The following is a 27,087-nucleotide window of genomic DNA, read 5'->3' as shown; positions in this document are numbered from 1 at the left end:
GGCTTCTTCCCTCTTCGATTTGGGGTGCGGTGGAGGATAAGACCTTCTACTCACGAGTCTGTGTAATGTGCCACGAGTTCGGTGTATCCTCTGGGGTACGCCTCGAAACGAGTCGAGCGTCTCAAGGCAGTGGCATGCCGGCGATAAATTCATAAGGGCATTTCATTCGCTTGTCGATGCATGCATCCGCGGCTTAATGGTTGCAATGTCAGGTTTCTGTGCTAGAGTTCCTGTGTTCGAATCCTGCCGTCATCTTAACTCGAAGCCCATGCCAGACTTCATTTAAGTGTTCGAATCCTGCCGTCATCATAACTCGAAGCCCATGCCCGACTTCATTTAAGTGACGCCTGTCGTGAACGCACCGAAGAAAACGCAATGAGCGTCTTGGGCGCGTTCGCAGCGGGCGTCGTTTATATCGAGTCTTCAAGTTAAGAAGCATTTACGAATACGGGGTTTAGTAGAAGGTTAGCTTAGCGACGCAACGCCAGAGCAACTGCATGGGCTACCACATCGGGTGGTGACACGCCGGACACATTAAATGTACAACTTTTGTTCTCTTCGTCAGCGTATACACGTGCGTGTACGGCGTTGGTTACTCGCCATTGCTGTTCCGCTGTCGCGGCGCGCTCGTAACGATTTGTGGGCCCATTTTTTTTTTCGGCGATGAACTGCCGCATTTGGCCCTCAGCCACTGCGTCTGAGCTGCGATACTGTGTTTGTCTGTCCGGCCCGTACTGCGTGTTCGGTCACCCGCTCCGTTGGCCGCAGACATTTCAGTTTTGTTGCTGCCCAGCGCGTTAAGCGTATCACGAAAGCCATTCGATGTCACTCCCATGAAACGAGGTGGTCGCTGCGGTGCGTTAACCTAACCCAACCTAATAATAATAATATTTGGGGTTTTACGTGCCAAAACCACTTTCTGATTATGAGGCACGCCGTAGTGGAGGACTCCGGAAATTTTGACCACCTGGGGTTCTTTAACGTGCACCTAAATCTAAGCACACGGGTGTTTTCGCATTTCGCCCCCATCGAAATGCGGCCGCCGTGGCCGGGATTCGATCCCGCGACCTCGTGCTCAGCAGCCCAACACCATAGCCACTGAGCAACCACGGCGGGTAACCCAACCTAATGCATGCGCTGCTTTAGCAGCATTGACTCAATGTGCGGTCTGGAACGTCTAATGGGAGGGTGGACAAAATTACAAACGAAGTTACGTAATCTTGTGCGACTGCGCTGATCTTCGGAAGATAATTTTAACGCGATAGCGTTAAGGAGCTCGTGTCGCAGAAAAGCCGGTGTCGTCGGCGTCGGCGTCGGTGTCGGCGTCGGCGTCCGCGGCGTTGGCCGTGAGCGATAAATCACGGCAGGCACTTCATAAATAAAAAGCAACTTCCAAGATGGGCTGGGTGGGAATCGAACCAGGGTCTCCGGAGTGTGAGACGGAGACGTTACCACTGAGCCACGAGTTCGATGCTTCAAAGCGGTACAAAAGCGCCTCTAGTGAACGCGGTGTTACCTTAGAAGGCTCAGGCGTGCGTCGCTTCCTGAGGCGCGCATTTCGTTGTCGCGCCGAACGCTGCGTTGCTTGACGCTCACCGCGTCCGATGCGGGGCGCGTTGTCGCTGCGCCGTAGCCCAATACCCCTTGGCGGGTCGACGGGAACGCTGTCGCGTTCCACTCTTGAAGGCGAAGCTTAAGCGTCCTCCAATTTTTAATTAGACTTGACCGCTTGCATCGTTGCACAGCTCGCCCCTGCACGTTAGTCGGCTCGGCGAAACCCTTTGTTTCTTTGCTGCTGGCATAGGTCGCGAGCACATTTCCCAGGCGATGTTCGTCCAACGACGAGAATTGGCGCTGTGAGAACAGGTGACAGCCTTTGCTAAGATCACCGTTTTCAATATACATTCTTCTGTAAGCGCGTCATCCGCATTTAAACGTATAAAATAAGAAAGTTGAGAAGTTCAGGCTGGCTCTAGTACTTGATCTAATAAGTAGTTGGAGCCTAATCACGTTAGGAAAAAAAGAAAACGGGGGATAGGTTGGATGTACGAAGACGCAACAAAATGTCCGCAGGTGTTCCTGCGTGTTCTTTTTTTTTTTATGACAATATTTATTTTTATTTTTACGCCGATAAAGCAATGTTTTTCAAGTGGTCTCCGGTATATAGTAATAGTCATAGAAATAGTCATACGCTAACCTAAACAAACAGTATTGTTGCATTAGAAAGTGGTAATGAGAACTATTTGCAATAGTGTAAAGCATGCTTGACGATTGTGAAACAAGGCAGAGCGCGGTGCAACTAATGTTCGAGATAAACCGCTTGTCACTCTAAAAATTGGATCTTTATGGTCGTGAAAAGATTTATATTTGCAACGCCGAGTGACTAGAATTATGAGCGAAATTTTAAAATTTGTTTTGAACTACAATGCCACTTAGCAGGCGCGAAATTTTCTGAATGAGTCCTGCGGTCGTGCTTCGTTTCAAAAACCACGTAGACTCGCATTTACGCGCTCGGCACTATGTTTTACGACAGGGTCACGATATCTTGTCCCTTCCTGCGAGGGCTGTGGTTTTATGTAATTTTCTTTATTTATGTAAAAGAAAATGATATTTTAGGAAGTAACGCGCCAGAACCATTACGTGATTATGGGGCACGTCGTAATGGAGGGCTCATTCTGACCACCTGTGGTTCTACAACGTGCGCTCAACTTCAAGTGTACGCGAGCGGTTTGTCTTTTTCCCCCGTTTCGCCCGCTATCAGAATGCCGCCGGGGCCGAACCAGCGACCTCGAGATTAGCAGCGCGACGCCATAACCGTAGACGTGAGCACGAAATGACAACCGGCAAAGCAGATTGGTTGGAGGTGATACTAGCCACAATCTCAAAATGGGTGCAGCGCATGTTCGTGACGTCACGCTCCACGTCACCGTACCACACCACGCCCTACTGCGCACTGGTTCATATGGACGCTGCCTAGCTAGGAGAAGAAAACTGACAGAAGGCGGCACGACAGGCAGCGAAAGATGCGAGGGACACCGAGTGCATGCGCTGCCCAGCTACAAGAAAAGAAAACAGAGCGCCTGAAGGAGGCGCCACGCAGAGTGGCGCCATCTCTCGAGGCCACGCGAAACCCGCGCCGCGGAACTCACGGACCGCTGGCGTTCAAAAGAGCACAGGCAACCCTGTCTCAGCGTCGAAAGATGGCAACGAAATCTATGTGGTGCACTGTGCCTGCCGTTTGAGCGTCGCTATTGGAAATGACGAATAAAACTTCAGCGTGCTACAAGTTACAGTTTCAGTGAGATTGTGAACAAACATTAGGAAGAACTCGGAATCAATATTTTTTGTGACTCGTTTGGGCAGTAACTAGCGTACGTAATACGGTCCTGTACAAAGGGCCGAGGGCCGGAGATCGCGTTCTTTTTTTTTTAAGTTTTGACTGGTTGCCCGGAAGATCTCGAGGCAGCATGTCGTCATAACCATTGTGCACTCTGTATACATTGAACATCATTTGATATGTGTAACAATTAGTCAATGGCACCAGTGTTTGCTGCAGTGCGCGTCCATACGCGTTTCTTCTTTTTTTGGGGGAGGGGGATGTAACTTTCCCCCTTATCAGGCCGCGCGCGCATTCCTTCCAAAACGTTTCGCGACTATTCTCTACGGAAGGACGCATGCACTGTGAAAAAAAAAATGCGTATTGTAGAAAGTTAATAAAACAGCTTAATTGTTTTCGGCATCACTTGAAAAGGAGCACAAATTCCATTCAGTTGTACTCCTTTGTGCCACCAGCATGGACTGATATGTGAACAACGACACTGCTTTCGCCGTGCAATTGCTCAGTAGCTAACTTAGCAGCACCGAGGGCTTTTCCGGAGTTTGAATTAAAGGCCAACCGCAACGAAATTTCCGACCGCGTAAGAAAAAAAGCTCAGTTTCAGATAATTTAGGCATGCAGTAGCCTCTGTGCAAGATCTTACGCTTGAAACACACGTCAATGGGTCACAAAGACCTCGCAAAAATCGTTTCGTACCGAAACTGAAAACAAACAAAAAAAAAACCAGAAGAAACGCCGCCATTATCGCCCGGCGGAAGTGACGTACAGTGAAGGATGTGGAGAACCAGCGCCCGTGCCGTCTGCTTCTCCAGATGGCTCCTCGAGATGAGGCTATGGCTTTACTCTTATTCCGTTCCGGTGTATCGGCGAACAGGTCCCGCACGTCTGCTAGCCACAGAGTTAGCATACTTTGTTAGCTGTTTCGCGTGCCCCGTGACAACGCCGTTGCGCGTCCACGATTTTCTCTTAATTCGAAGCATTCTCCGAGTCCAGCTGGTTTTCTCTGTCGGGTTGTCCAAGTTCAACAGCAGGGCCTCGACGCGTTCTGTCTCCGCTCGGGGAAGAGTGCATTGAGACGTGGCCAAGCTAAAGTTGCGGTATAGTCGGGCTTAATGCGAACGCGATCTATGCCTGGTGGTGGTAGAAACATTTATTGTCAATGATGTTCTTACTCATTGAGCAGATATGTACTTGGCTTAAACCTGTATATGTATTTTTGTGTATTGGACCAGCCACTAGCCACATAGGCTATTGGTCCAGCTATTTCTGTACGCATTCCTCGAATTGTTCAAATAAAGCTCACTTTTTGATTGATTGATTGATTTGAATGGTGGGGGCGAAGCCCCGTACATGGCCCTTGGGTGCTCCCTTACTGCGAGGAGGCGCCCTTACAAAGCGGAGGAGAGCCCTTGGAACGCAATCCTCGTAGCACTGGAGATGACCCGGCGCTGGTCTTCAGCGGAAGTGCAGGTCAGGAGTGTCTCCCTGTGAGACTCCGCCACGGCAGGTGACGGGGGGATGAGGGAAGGTGGGGCATACGTGAGGAGGGTGTGTGGGGAGTCTCCCGGTTTGGCCGCAAAGTTTGCACGTTGAGGGGAACGATCTACGCGTGGCACAGTTACGCTGCATCGGCGAAAATTTCACGCTCTGGTGGCGGCTGGCGCGGGAATCGTCCTATTCCACGCCGGAGCAGAGTGCATCGTGCGCTAACGTGGCTGGCCAACAGAATGCTGTGTTTGGGTTCATCGAAGCGAGAGCGTTGCGTTTGCGCCTTCGGCAAAGAAGTGTTCACTGGCCGCGCACTTGGGCCGCTAGCGCCGCGACAACTGATCGTCGCGCTGCTGCTGGTCACGTCAAAGCGCAGGGCAAGATTTTTAGCGATCTTGGCGTCTACGGCCATGGCGTATCCGACTTCACCGGCCGCTGCCTGGCACGCTGGAAGCGCCGGACTTGACCGATCTAGGGAGCCTGCATGCAAGCAAAAGCACTGTTTCCATCCATGTACGCCGTAAAGAATCGACCGCCCTAGGCCGATCGAAAGCGCCCTCGATTTTAAAGTAGCGACACTCTCCTCCCTGCGGCGCTTTCCTCCTCAATTCTCCTCGCCCGCCAGTTGCGCACGCTGCGCACGGCACGCTATTTCTCCTTGGCTCCCGCGGACGGGCCGCAGTAGCCGATGGAGGCGCATTATTTTGGACTAGCTGCGCGCCCCAGTGGTGCAAAAAGTTACGAAAACTGGTAATAATGGCATCGACAATGCTTTACTTTGTGCACCTGATCTAGTATTGCTTGTGGCACACCCCTCTGCGTTTGACTTTTTTTTTTGCTTGCCTGTGCACCGCAATTACATTCGGCGTGCCTTCCTACAATGAATTAGCCAAAAGTTCTTTCGGCCAGTGCTGTGCAAGCCATCACGCTTTCCTTGTCGCATCATAAAAACTGCGTAACAATCTTCAGGCTTCTTGCTGCAGCCACATGCGCTACAGCAGGGCATAGCGCTAGCACAACACCGCAGTAACTAACGACGCGCAACGTTCGCTGCACCGAGCCAGCCGCGAGCCGAGAAAAACGGCGCCAACAAAAAACACTTGCAAAACGCAAGATGCGGTTCCCGATCCTTTCTGGGAGTGCCAAAGGATTTCGTTTGTCAATTTCGACGCGTCCGATGCAGAACTTACCCTTGAACGTTACCTCTGGTTTCCGTGTGCCGTCGCGGCACATCGTAGTTGTAGCGAACCCGATAAAAGCGTTCGCCAAGCAGATCTTGACGGGCAAGTGACGCTGCCGTTAGAACGTAGCTTGTGGGAGCTGCGTGAACGGCAGTTTACATGCCTAGAGCGCGTTGGCTGTTTCGCGTCGAACTTGCCTCCGCGGTCCACGCTTTCGCTCTGAAAGCTACAACGGGAAAGCCGTGTTGGGCCTTCCTCTACTCAGCGTTGTGTACCACAGAGCAAGAAATATTTAGGAGTGGAAACTCCGCTGTTTGCGGCGACCAGAAAAGGTCACAAGCCCGCGGAGCCTTTATCGTGCTGGCGGCCTGGAAAGAAATAACCACCGTTGAGAGCGCGGCGGAGCAATGCCTCCTTTGGCCGCAACCGCCTGCCCGGGCGCTGCATTTTTTTTTTTTTGCTGCGGCTTCTACGACGCGCCGCATGGCGCCGCCACTGCATACGGCCCCGTCGGCGCATACAATTGTGACCTTATCTGGTCGCCCGCGCTGACGGGAGTTTCACCTCCTAAATGTATTACTCCGTGTGTACTACACAGCCACGGCTCAAAGCACGAGCGCAGCAGGGAGAACGCACGCCAGTCTGCTCGCAAATAAGCGAGCAATGCGCCTGACTGGATGCATAGGCGGAACAAGATCAACACTTTCAGTATCTTTTTCGGCATTTACATATACTTGGCCCAAGTTTCGTTGAAGTTGTGCCTTTAAGCTAATGGCGAATACATGCGAAGCAGGAAACCAACGCACTGCAGTTTTAGAATTGTGCACTTTGAATTTATGGTGGAAGCACATAGGTGCCTTACAAAATATCAGTGAAGGTTGCAGGTCAAACCTGCACAACCCAGCATAAAAGCAGCTCCCATACGAGCATGTACAGGAAGTTCCAAAGCAAAGTCTGAAGTTGCTTGACCTTGTCTAGCGTTTCATGTAGCCTCCAATGGCAGCGACTAGCCACTTTTCAGTCGCACAAATGTACCACAGCATAATGCTCTTGACATTTATGCAGCCCTCCAAAGAAATACTGCCGACAGGCACCATAGTGGAACTACATACCGCCCCAATAAGATGCCTTTGAAGTCCAATGGTAACAGAGCCCACCATGCTCTGAATAATTCGCCCAAAATAACGCACAGACGAGTCTTTTACTAGCATTTATTTTTCTCCAATAACTGTTCCAACTTTTAACAGAAGCTCCAGATCTTGACTTTAGAGCCCCCACAAGGACGCTGGTAGCTGTGATGGTAAGCTCCAGCAGCCTCATTCGCACTTATCACGAGCCGTCGAACCTGGCAGGTCCCCCAAAAAACGGTCGAACATGAGTGGCAGGTTGAGATAAATAACGGCGATGCACCCTTGTTTTTGACAAGACTTCTCAGGGGAAATATTTGGAACAAAATAACGCTCATCCTCCAGGCCTCCGCAATACCACTTGCACAGACAAACACTCAAGACAATGAGATGTAAAAAAAAAAAAAACAATAGGGCCTTAGGAAACCCAGGAAAGAAAAAGGACTTGTTCCCGAGACATCAGCTTTGAAATGCAAGATGAGTGTCAATAACTTAAAAAAAAAAACTTTTCATCAACAAGTAAAACAAGTTGCAGAGGGAATGCAGAGTACACAAAAACAAACATAGCCTCCTTTCTTTTCAAATATCACAATGAAACAAGAAACGAAACAAATTTCAGAGAACACATAGAAGGCATAGGCTGCAGTATGAAACAGGAACACTAATATCCCTGTCAAGCGGGCAAGTTAAGTTCACTCTCCTGAATCTAAATGTTGCAAGCTGAGTGTACTCGCAGAAGAGTGCACTCCGGTCGGAGTGCATTCACGGAACGCACTTTGCTATGCATTACAAAACGTAATGCAAAGAAAAGGGACACAGAAGTCAATTCTAGCTGTTAATTCCAACAGCTTTTAACAAAATAATCAGAGCACAACTCGCTGATATTCTGCTCTAGCAGGATCAAATGCCGCCTTGTCGCACGCCACGATCTTGTTCTGGATTGGCTAGGCATTCGTCTTGGCCGGCCTTGACTTGCAACACTCTTATAAAAATACTCCAGTTTTTGGTTGAGCAAATATGGATTAGGATTGTTTTTTAATTTATGATACAACTAAAGCAATCGCTTTTTAGAAGTTCTTTTTATTTTTAATCTACATGTTCGGAAAACATGGCTTTAGTCTGTCGCCATATTCTTTTTTTAGTGCATCTATTTTCCCGTTTGGCATCGCATAGCCCAAAACGTCCCTCAAGGTACCGAAGTGCCCTCCCCTTAAGTGCTCTTAATTTGGCCGCTTCACAGGGTTACAAGTCACTGAAAGCAGGTGCAACGAAAAAAAAAAATACAAGTTTAACACCGGTAACAGTTAATGTCCCCAGCCCTCAAATCCCTCCCACGCCCTAGAAAGGTTGACGTGTGTGGCTGGGATGCATCATCTTGGTGCAGGTGGAAAACACAGTTGAAAATGAGAAATAACCTAGCAATTTGTTGACGCCCTAAGGTGTGGGGCCAGAGAGGGCCATGTCCTAGACAGAGTAGTAGCTGTTCTGTTGTTGGCCGTAGCCATTCATCTGGTTGTCTCGAGAGCCCAGAGAAACGCTGTTGGCGCCGCTGGCAAAATGTGTGTGTGTGTTGCTGGAGCCGCCGCCAGAGTTTCTCCACGAGCTGCCGCCGCCACCTGAACGCCAGCGGCCTGGAATGAAGAACGGAACAGAAGTTACCTCCACGAGCTGCCGCCGCCACCTGTACGCCAGCGGCCTGGAATGAAAAATGGAAGAAGTCACCACACCGTAAATGCAGTTCTAGCGAAAATGAACACTAAAAGGAAACATGAAAGATTGGCAAGACTGGCAGAGCACTCGAAACTCCGGGCCACGTTATCAATACATTCCGTTATCCATTATTTTCGAGTTTCCTCACAGGCACCCATGCAGTCATCGGCCAATTCGTGTCAAAGGGGGAATGCAAAGGGATAACGAAATTGATAAGAGAACACAGCCCCTAATTTACAATTACTTGGCAGAAAGAACACCAAGGGCAAAACTTTTATTCTGCGCCAAAGCTGTCAAGCCCATGAATATCCGTGCACTGTCACACATTCTTGCTAATTCGGGTCTGCGCATAGTATGCGTTAAAGGAAGCCCACAAAACACACAAAAGAGTGCCGCACAACTAGTCGCATCACGCCTTCTCCAAGTCCTTTCAAGTTTAGGGAAAGCTTTAACGTAGCACATATAGAGCACAGAAAGATGTATTTCTAACATTTGAGAACTTAATACCAACTACTTATATAATTACGTAAAATAAAAAAAGAAACAGCCAGACTTGCTCCAAGCGACGGCAAACACAGTCTTGGTTCTGTTTAGCTACGTAGGACGCCCTGCATATTTCTCACAACAATTTAGGCACAGTGAAATTTCACTGCAGGTGGCCTTTAGGTAAGACTGGCGGCATGCTCCGAGACTAGAGGGGGCTCGCCACTGTGAAATCACTGATCCTTCCCGGAAGCCTCCCCATCGAGTTGGGTGATGGACAATGGAGGAGCTCTACTGGTTTTCTATTCTGGCTGGCTGACGGTAAAAGTGTAGCTTGCGCTGGAGAGATCGAGACACTCACTTCCACGGCCGCCCCATCCTCCTCCGGAGCGGGGGTTGTTGGCGATCTCGTAGAGCTTGGGGTTCACGACCTGGTTGGCCTCCTGCAGGACCGAGATGAGCTCCTTCGCCTGCCGGCTGTTGTTGGGTGTGAAGAAGGTGTAGGCGGTGCCAGTCTTGTTGGAACGCGCCGTCCGGCCAATCCGGTGGATGTAGTCCTCCGAGCAGTTGGGGTAGTCGTAGTTGATCACAAACCGCACGTCGTCGACATCTGTGAGCCAGACCCACCACCCAAGCGGATTAGAGAAAAGTAACCAACGCTGATCTTCGAATGTTGGCAGGCAGCGAGCGAGCTCTCCTTACTATTTGCGAGATCATAACGAGAGTTCGGAGAGTCCCGTTTTATATCACGAAAGATGTACATGGAACCCCTACTACCCTGCAATTGTAATTTTCGATGCGACTGGCGCAAGGTTGCAAGTTAGTTGTATGGTTTCATGCCCATGTTCTTATGCAGTATGTGCAGCTCGGTGGTTAAACTGCCAGCATTCTGCAAACAACCATGCAGTTCCAAATGCATGCTGCATAACATGATGAACAAGATCAATATAAGATCAATGCACTGTAGACTAGTACTGCTCACTTTCACCACTCCCATGCGTATCATAGCATTCCCTCTGTAACCTGCTGCCTGGTTCAACCGCAGCTGAAAGTTCAGAGCCGTGCGGCTAGCGCACCGTTTCGTCTGCTCTCACACGCGCGAGAAGTGTGCTGCGACTAGTCCGTCCATGCGCCTGTCACACACGGGCACAGTGTAACCCATCGTGAGAATAGACCTTAGGGTGCATGCAACTGTTAAGGATTAGGTGACACTTTTTTTAAAACTAATCAAGCACTTGCACTTTGCAATCTCACAGCAAGAATGCAGTTAATGAAAGGATGGATAACCTGCAGCTGGCGTAAGCTCATCTAGGCAGTTAAACGATACAGCACAAATTTAACTACTATTCACTAAACAAGGCACTTGAAAACAAGGTTAAGTGTGCAGGAAAGACATGACCTCTGAAGTTTACAAGAATTCTTTTTTGTGTAACGGCAAGGGTGCTACGCACTTACGCGCAGCTGGCAGTGTGCGTTGTCAAGTATTACTTTACGCTATTTACGCTGTGCTCTAGCCACTCATTACATTTTACTAGCGCAAACTAGACGCCCAAATTTCCCAATTCAATCGTTCACTACGGCTGTTTGAGAAATGCTGGTGCAAACACGATGACCGCTACGCATTAAAAAGCCATCCAAATTTTAGCTGCCACAAATGACAAATCCCGCGTGAGTACGACGACGACGGCATGCAAGTGCAACTACTAAAGCCTGCGGTGTGCCCCAGAACCTCGAGATGCAGCCACCTTTGAAAAAAAAAAAAATTAAAAAATGCAGGATGCGCATGCCTGCATGCAAAGCAAGCAGAGTCCCCTCGCCATTAAGCATAGCGCAGGATGCCTTGCCAAATACAAATAAAACTCCCGAGACATCAAAAGGCCAAGAAGCATCCTTGCAACTGAAATCCTCCACTAGACCAAACTCCCGTGAGTGCAGAGCCAATACCCTGAGAAAACTAAAACGTATAATGCTCCATTAACTTCCAATACTTGTGCCCTTCCTACAGGGGCCTAAAGTGCTACATCAGAGCTAACGAGCAGGCAAGGATTTGCATGCTCCAAGCACGCACGGTCTACCCTCGCCCTAGACCTGGCTAGTCACCTGAACCAGTGCCGAGCGAGAAACGAAAGCTAGGCAGCGTGCGGCCCCACAAAACAAGGGGTACGGGAAATAAGAGGATGTAGAGATAAGACGCAAAAGAAGTATGTATGCAAGAAAGAAAAGTGTTTGCGCACTAAAATTTACCTGCAGGCGCCTTGCGAGAGAGACAGGGCCATGCCGTGGCCTTCAAGAGTCGTCGGCCAGGGGGGGTGGATTGGCAGCGTGTGCGTGCGCACACTTCGGAAGACAGGACGCCGCCACAGCAAGGAGGGCGCCCTTCTCCGCACACGGCCACCCGTCAGCGGCCATTACACTTTTTTCGTTTGCGCCGCCTTCCGTAAGAAAGCCAGCGGCAGCTGAGGCCGTCCCCTGGTGCCGCACCACTCACTCTGCCACGGCGGCCTCCGCGCTTTTGTTTTGCTGTTGTGCCGTGCACCTTAAAAGCCAATCGTGTCAAATCCTCACTCGTTCCTTTCTGCCTCGCTTCAAGGGTGGCCCCCGAAGCACACCCGCAATCCAGCTCCCGGCCAATTCATTTCCCAGTCCCAAAACTTCCTCCGTCACTACAGTGATAGTAATTTTTTTGAAGTTAATAGTCCAGCTGCAGTCAATCGTATCAATCCATGTTGAATTTGGAAAAGTGCGCTGCTGCTCCATCTCCGGCCAATCGGAGCAACTCGAGCCAAATTTGAAAAGTGCTGCAGCTACTTAGGGCATAGAGATTCATCCAGCTGCATACGAGGCCCGCGCCTCGTGCGAGCTACGCTCCCCGTCCGAGAGAAATCATTTGCGCCCGCCGGGCCTTCAATGGAAGCCACCGTCCTTTTTTAAGCGTTTTCATGTGGCTCAGGGAGGCCCGCCCAGTGCAAAGCGAGGCACTGCGTATGGACAACCTGGGGCCCACACAAGTGCCTCTGGAAAAAAAGGAAAAGCCAGGACACGTCAGTCAGCGTCTGGTCTCCCAAAGCCCGTCCCCGCAGACCCAAACACATCCATCCCCTCCAAAGCGCAGAGGACACGTGCACCTGCCACATCTGGAGCACCCATTAAGTCGAGCCCCCCCCCCCCCCGCCCCCCCCCCCCTCCTGCCCCGTGCAGCTGCATGAAATGCGAACGGGTGCACAGAGGCATAGTTTGACTTGTTCTGAAAGGGCAAAAGCATTGCCCCAGTAAGAACTGTTGGCCAATGGAATGCAGGCACCGCACAGGCACCGGTCGCGAAACTGCTGCCTCAGCCGGTAACAGGAGGTTAGAGGCTGCAATAGCCATCCTCTACATCAACTCATGTAGTGAGCTTCAATTCAACGGGCAAAGTCCACGTTACTTGCTGCTTTGAGATGCCCCCTAGACAGCTTCTGTTAGCCACGACTAGGCAAAAATATTAGACAAACCTGTGTGTTGCCTTTCACATTTCAAGCAACTGCACACGAGGTTACATACGGTAGTGAAACATAGCCGATAGCCTGTTGCACAAGTTACCTCAGGGCTAATAATAACACAGATGAATGCCTGCTTTCACTGAATATTAGTCTATTATCAAGCACAAAGTGAAAACACTAACTTTAGAATCGAAAAAGTCTACGGCAAATGGCCTGTGCGCATTTAACATGCCCGCCCAAATTTCAGCACAATTAGACAAATGTAGAGTACCCTACCTATCCTGAACAATGGAAAAGTACCCACACACACACTTAGGTACACCTAAGATGCCAAATTGTGAGTAGCAGCCATAACGCAACAGTTCCAGTAGGTTTAAATCATAGTCCCACCTGCTTAAGTCCTAAAAGAGACATTTTAATAAAAGCTCACACCAACAATCGCCTCAAGCAAGTACATTGAAAGAGCATACCCTAAATATAGAAAAACATATCTGCTCATCCCCATAACCTGGTCGCACGAAGCGCCCACTTCAGAGTAGCAGCAGCCGGCGTTTTCCCCAAGTAACTGAACAGTGCCATCCCACAGCCCATCTTGCATTAACTAGACTGGAGGTAGGCTTAACTCACCGAGACCGCGTGCAGCCACGTCAGTTGCAACCAGGATGGGGGCCCTTCCAGACCGGAACTCTGCAAGTTTCCATTACAACACATCAACTTTTCCGACAGGCTAAAATGCAAAGCAGCGTGAAGCCACAGACGAGGAGCGAAACCCACCATTGAGCACCCAGTCACGCTCCTGCTGAGTCTTGTCGCCATGAATGCAGATGGCTGGCCAGCTGTGTAGTAAAGAGACGGCACCGGTAAGCAACCACTTCGAATACACTAACGGACGGGTACACAATCTCGCATTAAATCGGACAAGCGTGGAATTATTGATTACCGAGACACCATGGCACAAGATCATGACTGCCAAGAAAACCTCAACCGTCGAGTAAAAGCAGACTCAAAATTCCAAGCAAGGCTCTGCAAAGCAGCAGCAGTTCTCACCCGTAGCGGCGCATCTTCCTGGTCAGGTCGTCAACTTTCCGCTTTGTTTCAGCAAACACAATGGTCTGTGAAGAAAAGGCCAGTGTCACTCCAGCGCAATTTACATGTACCCAAAAGTCTATTTGATCTGCCTGCACTTCCTTAACTAGTGCTGAGGAGTTCTGCACCTCATTCCTTTCAAGCCCTCAACATGGCAGTATCGGCCAGTTTTCAGAGCCTTTCCCTGCCTAAATGGAAGGTTAGCAGTGCAGGTGATGTCAAATGTTAACTCTTTATAGACGAGTTAACTCTTTATAGCACGCAACTCACTTTCTTTTGAAACCACTATCAGAGGAGACAGTGGTATCACACACGTATACCGTAAAGCAAATGAAAAGTACACCTATGGTTCGCCCTAGGACTAGAGCCGTCTGCACAACTTTCAACTCGTAGATCGCTTGGGATGAAGCTCACTTAACACTTTTCTGCTTGGCGTTTACCCTGTGTTGCTAAAATATTTTTTGCAAAATTTTCATTTCATTGATTACTCACGAAGTGCTTCGCACATTCAGATAGAAGATGAACCTTTTCCAGGTATTTTAAGGTCTGGTTCCTAGAAGGTTAATGTAAGGAAAATAAAGTATATACACGAATTTGATACGATACGAAACTTCGTTTTCACGAAGTTTTCAGTACTAGTTCGCGAAGTGTGAGGCAGATCAGAGGGCTTGATGAAGGGCAACCATATGCAAGAAAAAAAAAAAAAAAAAGACTGCTAAACTGCAGAGTGGACACCCACCTTGTTCTCTTTCTCATTGAGAATTTCCTGGTGCAGTTTCATGAGCCTGGAACAACAAATTTGTGCCATGTTAGCACGTAACACAGCCATCACTTGAAGACACCCCCGTGATGCGCTTAGGGCCAAGATTTTGACGGAGAGTGGGCAAACGCTGCCCTTAACGCTTAAATGTCCCAGGGCCCCCTACAACTGAAGGCATTTGACAAAGTGGCCCCAGTGAGCGAGAGGCCTGGTGTGTCTGTAACGAGGCTTTGACAGCTCTGCCACTAGGAAGACGTGACAGGCCAACATGACCTCGTAGTAAACTGCAGTGTCTCAGCACCTGCTGGTTCCATGTGCCATTTCCCGCAAGCTACTTGAATGAAGGCACTTGCGCTAACAGCCGGCGTGTAAACCACAAAGTGAAGTAACAGCGGCCGCCACGCAAGAACACACAAAAAACGGCAAACTTATTGCCTGCCACACAGACACGGCAACACCCTAGCTTGATTAGGCACCACTACAAACCTACCGACCTGGCATAACTAAAGCTCCCCGATGGCCCAAAAGTGACATCTACCTGCAGCCTGTGCAAACGCATCGAGAGAGTGTCACCTGCTTCTTAGCACTGGCACAGGACTATGCAAAGCTAGGTGATGTGCCCTCTTTGTGCTGCAGCCTGGTCCGTGACTCACCCTCCCGAATTCTTCAGACAATTACCACATACAGCCCCCCACCCCCATACTATTCACAAAAGTATCTATTTTCAAAGTTTGACTCCATTAATCGGAATGAACTAGCTCAACAGCTCAACTACAGCAGCCTCGATAAGACCCATCGGCAATGACAAGGTGAAGTTTTGCAGCCACAAACTTCCAGCATTTTCTCACAGCCAATAGAGTGGACAAGTGCTTTCCTGGGTGCTGCCGTTCTACACTTTCAAAGAGTCGAGGCACTTCAATGAGCACACGCTCACGCAAGCAGCAGAAGCCCTACTAAAGGACGTGCACAGAGCTAGGACAAGGAAAGAAAAAAGCGGGGTACGCACTTGTCCTCTTTCTCGGTCTCCTGGCAGACGTCGATGATCTGCAGGATGCGGTGGTTGGCGCACAGCTGCAGCGCACCGATGTTGATCTGGATGTAATCCTTGAGGAAGTCTTCGGCCAAGGAGCGAACCTCCTTGGGCCAGGTGGCGCTCCACATGAGGGTCTGGCAGTCCGGACGGATCTGCTCGATGATCTTGCGGATCTGAGGCTCGAACCCCATGTCCAGCATGCGGTCAGCCTCGTCCAGAACCAGATACGTGCACCGCCGCAGGTTCACCTTGCCCGCCTCCAGGAAGTCGATGAGGCGGCCAGGCGTGGCGATGCAGATCTCGACACCTGCAGGCCGAACAGAACACTGCTTCTCAAACTGAACTAGCACAAGGAACACCTGCGCCGATATTGTTTGACAGCCACGGCATCTTACACGGTAATGCTTTCTTTGCACCAACCCTAAAGGCTAACAAAGTTTATGGACAACCTGCATGTTGGTAAGAAGCGGGTTGTGGCAACAAAGTTAAATACTGGAAGAGAAGAATGCACTCTGGTTAATTTGCTATTCCGTTATCTAAAGCAACATTTGATCGTTCCAAGACAACTGCCACTGATGAGGATGCAAAGTTGGTGGTTGATGACTAAAGGTACAGCACTGGAACATGCTACATATAAGAGTAGACAAAGTGCTGTGTGTGTAGAGCTGTCACTATTTTGTTCCTGCACTGTACCTATAGTCATGGCACTAAATGCAGCTGCAGCCTGGCAAAATTAGTAATTGTGGTTTACCAATTCCCTAGTTCTAAAGCCACAACGAGAGGGCGAGTTACACAAGGTGCAAAAAATGCCTAAAGACCAATCGGTTGGTTTCATTCGCATTACTACTTTCACCTACCCTTACATAGGCGTCTAAAAAAAAAAAAAAAATGCCTCAAAATTTCCACAGCAACTTCTGGCTGCAACACGACCCACACAACCACTCACCTCTTTCAATATCCCTAAGCTGGGGACCCTTCGGCGCACCACCGAAGACGCAGGTGCTGCGCACTCGAGAGAACTTTCCGAAGTCTGAGGCAACCTGCTGGATCTGCTGGGCGAGCTCACGTGTTGGTGCAAGAACCAAAGCCTGCGTACATCAAAATAAGTGTCACCAGATGTCAGAATTGACAATACTGCTTTGTGGCAGCCAAACTACAGGCTGCGAGCGGTTCGTGCTCACAGAGACACTGCAAAGCAGAGAGAACGCAACCGGCTAACAAGCTTAAACATCGCTAGAAAAACACCTGCAGTGTGGCACTCCGGATTAGCAACTTTTAACCACCTAGAACTTCGCATGTTTATATCCACAGGATGTCCCAGCTAACGTTACCCAAGTTCTAAAAATAAACATAAAAAGTAGGGTGCAATGAGTTTATTAAACCTACACGGTGTTTGTCATCTGTCCTCATCCACCCCCAAGATAATTTTTCTGTACAAATTACTTTCTCAACTGAATAATAAAAAAAAACATTAAGCAGCTTGGTTAATGTTAGCTAGGACACCCTACCCTATAAGAGGACTGATGACAGTACACCATATAGGTTTCATAACCACATACTCTACCAGTTCATGTTTGCAGGGATCGACTGCTAGCTGAGTCACCCGGTATATCTAAGTACACAAGCATGTCCACATTCTCGAACTAAATTGCAACTTCCATAGATGAGACTCAAACCCACAGCCTGACCTGTAGCACAGCACCATGGCCATCAACCCACTCTGCTGCCCCACAATTCCCTCTACTACAGCACAGCAGCAACATTAGCCGTGCTGACCATCTTCCAGCCTTCAGACATGCTAGGCTATCAAGTTCACACGTGTCATGAATCAGCCAGGTTATGCAAAGGCTGGCAATCGGCCGCCACCAGCTAACCATTCCAGTTGTTCGTGCCCATTTACAACACTGGCATCCGATACTTTGCTGCCAGGGTCAGCGCCAGGATACGTTTCACTGTCGCGAGGCAGCCTACAGAGGCACGTGTCCCACCCAAAGGCAGCTGAAGTCTCCCAGCTGCTCAAGGTGGGCTCACCTCTTGGTTTCCATAAGCCCCAGCGAGCCAGAAAAAAAAAAAAAGGCTATGAAAGGTCAAAACACTTAACTACACAGGGTTCACACAACACACTTGTTGAGAGTGACGCATGTGCGTGCAACCTGTGACCAAAAAGTTGAAACGTTCAGTTACGCAGTGACTTGGCTGGTGCTCACAACTGGTCATTTATTCGCTTCTACCACATATTGATCACAGACATGCAATTTACTGGAACAGAAAGTGAATACCCAGTTTTCCCACTACCGTGTTATCTCTGACAAGTCCGACACCGCAAGCTATCACCAACAAAGGTAAACTGCTGCATCTGCAATAACTTGCACACGGTCAAATGCCTCCGATTTTGCGGGCATCTGATGCGGCATAACAAGGCACAGGCTGGCAAGCACAGCTAGTGTGAATTCCTAAATTTTCCTTTTAACATGAGCTACATACCCAATGTTTAGTATAATGGCTTACTAGCCCATTTTTTTACAATCGACAATGTAACTGCAATGTTCCAAAATTATTAGCCCGACTTGCTACTATTATATGCACGGGCATATCATTATTCGCTGTTTGATTCAATGTTCGAAGCGAAGTATTCATATTTGATTCGTATTTGAACATTTTGATATTTGCACACCCCTATTATTGAGCGGATTTGTCACCAGCAATTTGCTTGCTTCCTTAAACTTGTGCACTTCAGGCCACTACTGATATAAAATTTAAGAAAACTTATGCTCTACAAACAGTGCTGTTTCCACTAAGCTGCATAATGGGGTGAACCATGGCAATGTCAGGATCTGATAACAAGCTATACACTGCAAGCCAAATTTCAGCAGCTGCAGCACACTGCAAAAAGCTACGCTCTACGACACCGCTCACACACTTAGCGGACTAATCCAGCGCCCTGGAGGCTGAGCCGAGGAAAAGACCCCAGCCGAGACAAAGCGCACTCACAATGGGGCCGTCCCCACGCTGCAGGTATGGCTGGTGGTTGATGTGCACGATGGCAGGAAGGATGTAGCCAAGCGTCTTGCCCGAACCCGTCTGGGCGATGCCCACAAAGTCCTTGCCGCTGAGAGCGATGGGCCACCCCTGGGCTTGGATGCAGGTCGGCGTGGTGTAGTTTTGTGCGTGGATGGCCTTGAGGATGTAGTCGGGGAAGTTGCCCTCCTCGAAGTGCAGGATGGGCTTGAACACCTCCCGGCCCTTCACTGTGATCTCATTGGCCTGCCGATATGCGTCCACTTCCGCGGGTGACCGGTTCGCTGTGTTCGGGTGCTCTTGGTAGAAGTTCTTCTGGAACGGCTGCAGCTGGATGCGGTCCCAGTCCGGCTTGCGCAGGTTGCCGCCAGGCTGGCTGTTGCGGTAGCTGCCCGAGCCGCCACGCCTGTCGCCGCCGCCTCCCCAGCTGCTGCCGAAGTCCCTGCTGCTGGTGCGCATGAAAAATGACGAATAAGCCTTCTACCCCAAGCTGCCTACGTAATTGCCAACATGTGAAGATAAACTTTGAAGGGGCAGAGATTAGCAGCAAACTGCTTCAAGATAACAGCTATTTCTTTGAGCAACACTGCTGTTTCAGACTCGTGCTCGAAGCACCTGCTTTGAGTACAAGCATCTAAAGTAACAAATTAAGAGGCCAATATAATTGCCAACTGCCATTAAGCTCGCTGACCAAGCTGACAGCCCTGGTACAACCTTTACTTTGCCCAGATATTGGGGTCACATGTCGAGACAGTTCAATAACCTTATCCAAGAATGAATAAATTAATGTGCTTTTAGTATTAAGAGGAAGCTTTAGCGCGAGCCAAACTCCAACGTGGCCTACTCAAATACATGTAAAACGTAAAAAGGTTTTTCTGAGATAAACTCTGGACAGATTTTAATGAAATTTGTTGCATTTTAAGAGACAGTTAAATTCTAGTGACAGTTGGAAGCAGAATTTCAATTTAAGGCCCCATTTTGCATGAATTTTCAAAAATATGAAGGTCTGAAAAATAAACGCATGAAGTCTACAAATTAACAGCTCTGCTTCAACAGATGTTACAGTTCTGTAAACTGCATCCATTAGATCATTGAATGTTGACAAATTTGACATGTCATTTCATATCCTATGTGAATTTGTTACGCTGTGTGCAAGGGTTCCGCAAAAGCTGTATGTCCATATTAGATTTTTTTAGATTCATATATATGGTGTATCAATTTTGTCTGCTTGAGATTTACTATTAGATGCAAATCACAGAATTGTGGTATCATTTTTCATCGCCGAGTTGCAGAGTTCTAAACTTGATATATCGTTTCATTATCTAAAAATTTATTTTTGCCAATTCTTATTAAAAATTGATGCCCGAATTCGAAAATTCAAAACCAACAGTCACTAAATTTTAAGATTATTTTAAATGCAACAAACCTCACCAAACTTGGTGCAGTGGTTACTGACCAATAAATTCTCCTTTGCTCTACTGTTGGCTCTGGGCACAAGCAGCGATTGCTAGACTTGTAGAGTACGACGAGTCAAAGCGGGATTACCCAATATATTCACAATGACGAGTGGCTTCGCCTGCATGAGCTGAGCATGCTGCTCATGTTTGCACACGATCATCCTCCCAATGCTACTCCTTACGAATTACACTATGCACATTACGGAGTTTGCTCCGGCCGTAAATGGCTGGGTACACGATGATGCAGCACCACCTAGGGAATGGCAATTCTCTCATTGGTGAAACCTTTTTTTTAAGCATGTGTCAGTATGGAGCTTAATGTTGGTGCAAGGTTAGATTAGGTTAAAAACAAGTTCGGGTTAATTCAGTTGGACCGAAATATTACTGAAGCTCCCAGATTGGGTTATATTTGCCTAAACCGGAATGAATTCCCGGCAAGTGTACGTTTCAATTGGCGAACTACTGTATGGCCGAAACGACAAGCCTTACATGATCACCGCACCGAACCTTTGCCTCGTGCGCCCAGCAATTTCCGGCAGCGGTGCAACTCCGCAGTGTACATAGCATCAACCATTTTTTACAACGTAGTTTTTCGAGAAGACTGTCACCCTAACGAGAACATATGCTTACGTAATTGCTCGTAATACGATTACGGCCGTCGATTCCCGGAGCGCGAGATGTCCCGTTCATTATTTTCTGGCCTTTGGCGACACTTCAAAGCGCCGTCGCCTGCGTAAGTCTTGCGAGGTCAGACGCAAACGAAAATAAAAATAGAAAGCTACGCGGAAGCGGCGCTAATGTGGCCGCTCGGTTTCCGAGCCGCTTCACATGCCTACACGACCTCGTTCGCAACAAACGGCTCACTGACCTCCGGCGGTCCCGTTCATTCAGCGCCGAGCTCAACCCGGAACGCGGCGACAACGACCTATTTTATTGCTTTTTTTTTTCTGACGCCCATATTGGCGGCGCCGGCGAAACGCATGACGAGCCACTTATGCCGCGCAATGCGTCGACGCGTGGCATCTACCAACGTCACGCGCCGAGAAAAAAAAAAAGCCGGAGCGGCCGACGAGACAAAAAGACACAAGCAGGAAAATGCAAACAGTAAGAGCAGGGGGAAAAAACCCAGCGACTGCGCGGCGCGGCCGTAGCTCTTCGTCAAAACGCCGAGCCAGCTAAGCGGCGGTCACGATTTGTGCACGTGATTCAGTCATTCAATGCAGTGTTTCTCCGGTCTGCCGCCAGGGCTTTCTTTTTTCTTGTGTTTGCAACACTTATGCTCTCGTACGTCATCAAGAGAAGCTAGCCCAAGACGCAGCTGCGAAGAGTTACGCCATCAATCCGCACACATTGGCCGAGGCCGACGACAAAATGAAGAAAGCGTGATCAAATTGCGGGCTGAAATAGCACTTGACTTTTTTTTACTTTTTATTTTCAACGAGCACAACGATGCGTCTGCAATTCGAGCGCACGAGATTTGGCACCGGACGCCGTGAGGTGATATTTTCACCCTTCCGAAATGAAAAACCAGCAATAACTAATATTATTGAAAAAATTAGTAACCATGCCTACTCGCAGTTCTGAAATACGCGCATTGTTGCACCGTGCCGATGCCATGGCAACAGGGTTTTTTTTGTCAGGGATGGATCGATATGCCACCGGCATGTCCCGATACGCTCTCATAAAAAGCGCCGGCCGGCGTTTTCGCCACATATTGACAAAAGACGCGAAGAACACGCTAGCAACGGGCGAAACGCAACGGACAAAATTTTAGAGGGTGGCTACCGCAGGGCCGGTAGCGCAAAATGGCCAGGGCTAGTTGGCGAAAGGCCACGTTGCGACTTTCGCGTAGGCCTAACACTTTCCGGCGCCCCGAACACTGCCCAAACTCCGGCATTTAAAATAAAACGGACTCGTAAACGACGTTCGCTTGCTACGACCACTCCTACTCGGCCAACAGAGGCCGTGGCCCAGCTTTGTCGACGCGTAAATCGCCTCGTGTGACCAAGAGACGACGTCAGGCCTAAAGCCGGACATGGTGGGAAGGCCAGAATGAATGAACCCGGTTTCATGGTCATCAGCAAAAACGCCATTTCTCAACGAAAATAAAGCGATGCGAACCGAAAAATGAATGAAACTCTCGGCAACTTACCCTCTGCCACCACGTCCGTTCATTTTGGAAATGATTGGAGTTGATTTGCTTGAATTTTTTACAGTTTCAATCGGACCCGATGCTGTTCACTGCTAGACGACGGCTCGTGATGTGCGGAGAGACACGATCAGTGAAGGCGGCGTGTAGTCCGTGGACTTCCCGTGACTCGAACACAAAGGCGGTCTTGGAAATAAGTTAATCCGCGGCTCAATTTTACAAGATACCCACAGAGAGTGAGAAAAACGTCGTTAGTGACGGCAAATTTCACATTTATGAGAGTAACTGTTGATACTTAGTTTAATCAGTTCACTTTGTGTGGATCTACTTTACGGCGCGTAGGTAAGCGCAACGGCGACAGGTCATCATTTGTGGAAGGACAAAAGGGAGAGAGAGTAAGGCGGAGGAGAAAGCCGTGCATGCGTGATGGCGTGTCTGGGATTCTCTTTCATCTTTATCATCTTTTTTTTTCCTCTCTCACGCAGGTGCATTGCGTCACGTCTGGTAAGATTCCATGTAGGCGTAGAGTAGGCGAGAATGGCGGCTGCTCAGTAAAGCCCAGTGATTGGTGACGCTTTTCGCGCTCGCATCTTCCTGCATATTCTGGAAAGCTCGCGCTCCTGCTGAACACGTGGTTGTATGACGTGTCTTGAAGCGTAGTGGTCACCGTCGGCTGCCATGCGTAAGCAGCTGCTTGCCGAAGCACTCCGATAAGATTAATATCCAGCCGTTCAAGGGCACGCTTTTTCGAGGTCGCGGTTTACCTTACCGCGCCTTATAATTACGTTTCGCGAACGGTAATTTTCAGTTTAGAAAGGAGACGCGGGTTCTCCATCTTTTCCCTTTATAGCTAGAACCAAAGGCGTCGTTTTAGAGGGCTCTTGAACGTTGCGGTTTAGGTCGCGAGCTTATCGGACGCGCTTTCGACGCTTCAACGTCGCTGAAGGTGAAATTAATCGTCGGCTAATTTCCTGGTTCAGTTTTCTCGCGCGGCGGTGGCGCGTAGGCCTATTCCGATTCTGTGTAAAGGGCTGCTGTTATAAATGACGGTACTTTATTTACACTGTGCGAACAACAGTATGGAGTGCGTTTTGGTACTCCTGTTGTTCACATAAAATGCCTCGCAGATTTCGAACTCTCGTCTAGTACAGTAGTGGTTCCTTTGCAGCGAGTCTCGGTACAAGGTTAGAGCAGGCTGTTTGCCGATTCGGGCATGCAGTGCGGCATTTCGCCATCGTTAATGTACATGTACGCATCTCGGGCAGCGGGATTGACGTTCACCCTAAGCTTAGCAATTGCAGAATTTGAAGGCCATCCCCGTTGTTTAACCATAACCTTGGCATGTTCGGACGACAATCGTACGCTTGCAGAACAGGTCAACGAATTTCAGTTCTTCAGTGACGTTTGTCAAGTTTACAAATCGTGGGCTCCATACATGCGATGACTCTCTAAGGAACGTCAGACATGGTAACATTAGTACACTTGGAAAGCACCGATCCAGCCGCTTGAAAATTGTATCTCATGTAGCACATATTGAAAAAAAAAAAGAGGTGAACCCGTTACATTACAACATATACTGACACGGTGAACAAGCTCCCAACCTCTCCTCCAATTGATTTTACTAAAACACTGGATACATTATTCGAAGTATGTGTGCCAATTGTGGCCATCTTGTCCCTGCAAACTTAATCTCATCTGCCCACCTAACTTTCTGCTGCCCCCTGCTACGCTTCCTTTCTCTTGGAATCCAGACCGTAATTAACCCTTAATGACCACTGGTTATCTTCCCTCCTCATCACAGGTCCTGCCCATGCCATTTCTTTTTCTTGATTTCAACTAAGATGTCATTAACTCGCGTTTGTTCCCTCACCCAATCTGCCCTTTCCTTATCCCTTAACGTTACACCCATCATTCTTCTTTCCATAGCTCGTTGCAACGTCCTCAATTTAAGACCCCTTTTTGTAAGCCTCCAAGTTTCTGCCCTGTAGGCGAGTACTATGCAATATAGGGGTGGGCAAATATTCGAATACCCAACGCGAATAAGTAGTCTCATTCGCATTGGTATTCGAAAAGCAACTGCTCAGTATACTTTTTTAATATGTTAAACTAGTCAAATATTCCGCAACAACAGACTGTTCAAGTGTTGTTACTGCTTTCCATCTGCTTATATACACATCTCAAATTATAAGCGACGATAGCTGTCACAACAAAATGGGTAATGCAGCTCCAGAAGAGATATTTGGCAAGCGTAGTCTTTTAAGTGTTTCGGCAGTCTAGCGATGTAGTAGTGTTATCTTCCACGCTGCAACCAGCAATGTTTTGCTTCCAACATGCGTTACAACATACTTTTACATGTGTTTACTACAGACAAGTCCTTCAGCATTTTTTTCCTCAACTGCCAAGTCAACCACATTTAGCAATTTTGGAAAGCTAGTCGCACAGAAGCCATCAATTCTTGGCAAGCTTGTTTGCAACCAGGTGTCAAACATCTCCAGAGGCTATTCATGCAGTTATGCAATGTGCAGTTTTCTGTTGAAAACTGATCTCTTGTCCTAGACAGCTGTCTTTGCACAAGTCTGTACAGGCATGGTATCCAATCATAGCAAAATAAATGTTCCTGTTGTAAATACACGCAGCTGCATTTGATACCTACTATTCATATTAGATTGGTATCAAAGGAAACGCGATATTCACCCACCTCTTCAAAATCACAATGACTGCGCTCGTCTGGTCCCTCTCTCTTGCCATGTCGTGCAGTTTGAACCGTTTTTGTTGCACATACAGCGTAAACAAACCAGACAACAAAAAAAAAGAGTTGTTCGCACATTTTTTTTCTTCGTTTTTATTTCTCCACAACTCTTTCTAAACGTGACAAAATATGAGCCTCAGTTCTTCCACGGTGAGAAGAGGGTGTGAGCCAGTGCAAATTTCCCTCGGTAGAGAAGCAACAACTTGGTGGCGCAGCTTTGGTACACAATCGCTTTTTATATACAAGGTATGTACAAGAACTCCCACCATGTCGTCCTTCCCGCCAGCTTGTGTGTTTGTAGGCGATGGTTATCGAGCCATGGATGATAACTATCTCCATGCATCCCGTTTCCCCCCCCTCCCCACAACTTGAGGCATCCAAGTTACTATAGGAACAGGTTACGTTTACACAAGCACACAGTTTTATATTATTTTGTGCACCTAAGAGAAGGAAAAAAAAAAAGCAGCAAACACCTACAACAATGCAAAGACGAAAAAAAAAAAAGTCCATGCGCAAAAAACTAAAGCACAGCGGGTCCGTAAACTTTGAAGAACTACTGAGACTCAGCAACGCCACCTTTACAAAAAAAATGTGCGGTAAATACATGTTCTTTGAGAATAAAGAAAAAAAAAAGCAAGCTTGGAGTGACTGACACTCACCACCAAGAAAGGAAAAAAGAAGAAAGAGTGGAAACCGTATATAACGACTTCGAGTCTACACGACCAGAAACTGCACGCACAACACAGATATTTTAGGATATTTTTTTCCTGTAACACGACCGATGCCCACCGCAATTTCATGGAGAATGGTGCCAGACACTGAGGGGTCGTCCCGACTCGGAATGGCGTACCTCCGGTGAAACTAGGCAGACCGGTTGTCTTTTCTTTCTTGCTTCGACATCGAGGCTAATTATGGACAGAAAGAGTGGTTATACATGAAGGGTGCTGCCGGCGGTGTAAATCACAGGCAGAAATGCTCTCGGACTACACAACGTGAAACAGTTACGAAAATGAAGAGTGTGGACGGCTAAAAAAAATACAGTAAGGCTTCAATATAGAGGTCACGACTGTAACCGTCACGACTGTGACCGTCACGACTGCGACCGTCACGACTATGCACGGTCACGAGCACACACACCGGTTCATCAAGAATGCGAAACATGGGGAGAGGCAATCAGTAAGCTGGAAGAAAATTCAGTCCCCCAGCAAAGAAAAAAAAATTGGCAAGGAATAAAGTTGAGGCCACCGAGGAAGCAAAAATAAAACGCGCAATGTGTTCAGCATCCACTAGAGGGCAGTTTAGGTTGCTGCAAACCCCCCAAACAACCATCCACACCGTTGGAGCCAGACTTCTTGGGCGACAAGAGGTTTTTTTGTCACACGACACTAGTGATGATTTGGTCTTTCTCTCAACCCAACCCATGAAGAGTGTTTAGAGTAGGCAATCGATGCAGCATGTTGATGAACTCACCAGAGAAAGCATGTACGCCTACTTTCAATGGAGAGAAAGCGACGAAAACTCTATATTCCAAGGAAAAGAAACTCAAGGTCACAAAACATTGCCCGCTGTGCACTCTGTACAAACACACCGGTCAGACCGGGACGATGGCGCCATAGTTGAAGGGCCACGCTTTTTGGTGGCCTGAGCTCTGGTTGCGCCTACAATGTACCGACATATGCGAAGATCTGCGCCAATGATGCTGATGACCACTAAAGTGGCACTGGCGCCCTCCTGTGAACTGATGATGAAATTACTGCGGGTCAAAAAGAAGTGTGGCAGCTCGATGCCGCACAATGACGGGCTGTGAATGCCCTACCTCGAGAAGAGTTCTTTGCAGCATTGCATCACTTTTGCAAAAACAAAAGCAAAGCCAGAGTTTTCAGCTACAAAAGTCCCACGAACAGCGCCAATTTGCGCCGGCAGGTAACCACTTAGTCGAGCCTGCTTGAATCTGTGCACGGGCTGGCTCCTACACTTGCCTCCCACACGCCCTCTCACAGTTTGTTCCCCCCCCCCCAAATGCCGGAAGA

The 27,087-nt window shown here is 48.4% G+C and overlaps 1 protein-coding gene across 4 annotated transcripts; it reads right to left on the bottom strand.

The window, feature by feature from the left end:
• Positions 1-7,203: 7,203 nt before the first annotated feature.
• Positions 7,204-22,471, bottom strand: LOC142590081 (putative ATP-dependent RNA helicase DDX5). Of its 4 annotated transcripts, none has more exons than XM_075701927.1 (10): positions 22,312-22,471; positions 18,676-19,147; positions 16,631-16,772; positions 15,658-15,991; positions 14,631-14,676; positions 13,853-13,917; positions 13,580-13,641; positions 13,433-13,492; positions 9,688-9,936; positions 7,204-8,764 (listed from the first exon to the last, which is right to left on the bottom strand). In XM_075701927.1, exons 1-10 carry the CDS (start codon positions 22,332-22,334, stop codon positions 8,598-8,600), a joined length of 1,620 nt encoding a protein of 539 aa, XP_075558042.1. In that variant the 5' UTR covers positions 22,335-22,471; the 3' UTR covers positions 7,204-8,597. The 4 variants fall into 4 exon arrangements, with proteins under 4 accessions (XP_075558042.1, XP_075558040.1, XP_075558043.1 ...); XM_075701925.1 differs by having other exon boundaries at positions 18,676-19,150; positions 22,312-22,453; XM_075701928.1 differs by having other exon boundaries at positions 8,656-8,829; positions 18,676-19,150; positions 22,312-22,453.
• Between the last annotated feature and the right edge of the window lie 4,616 nt (positions 22,472-27,087).

Source organism: Dermacentor variabilis, chromosome 8, assembly GCF_050947875.1.
Source record: "Dermacentor variabilis isolate Ectoservices chromosome 8, ASM5094787v1, whole genome shotgun sequence".
Taxonomy (NCBI): Eukaryota; Metazoa; Arthropoda; class Arachnida; order Ixodida; family Ixodidae; genus Dermacentor; species Dermacentor variabilis.
The sequence above is the reverse complement of the archived record's forward strand: the minus strand, read 5'-3'. Positions and strand labels throughout refer to the sequence as shown.

Bases quoted from the DNA above. Each gene is read 5' to 3' on its own strand.
- LOC142590081 (XM_075701925.1), bottom strand. From the start codon at position 22,334: ATGAACGGACGTGGTGGCAGAGG. The intron at 13,642-13,852 runs GTGAGAACTGCT...TTTACTACACAG, and splicing joins AGGAAGATGCGCCGCTACGG to CTGGCCAGCCATCTGCATTC. The intron at 8,765-9,687 runs GTGAGTGTCTCG...TCTTCATTCCAG, and splicing joins AGGATGGGGCGGCCGTGGAA to GCCGCTGGCGTTCAGGTGGC.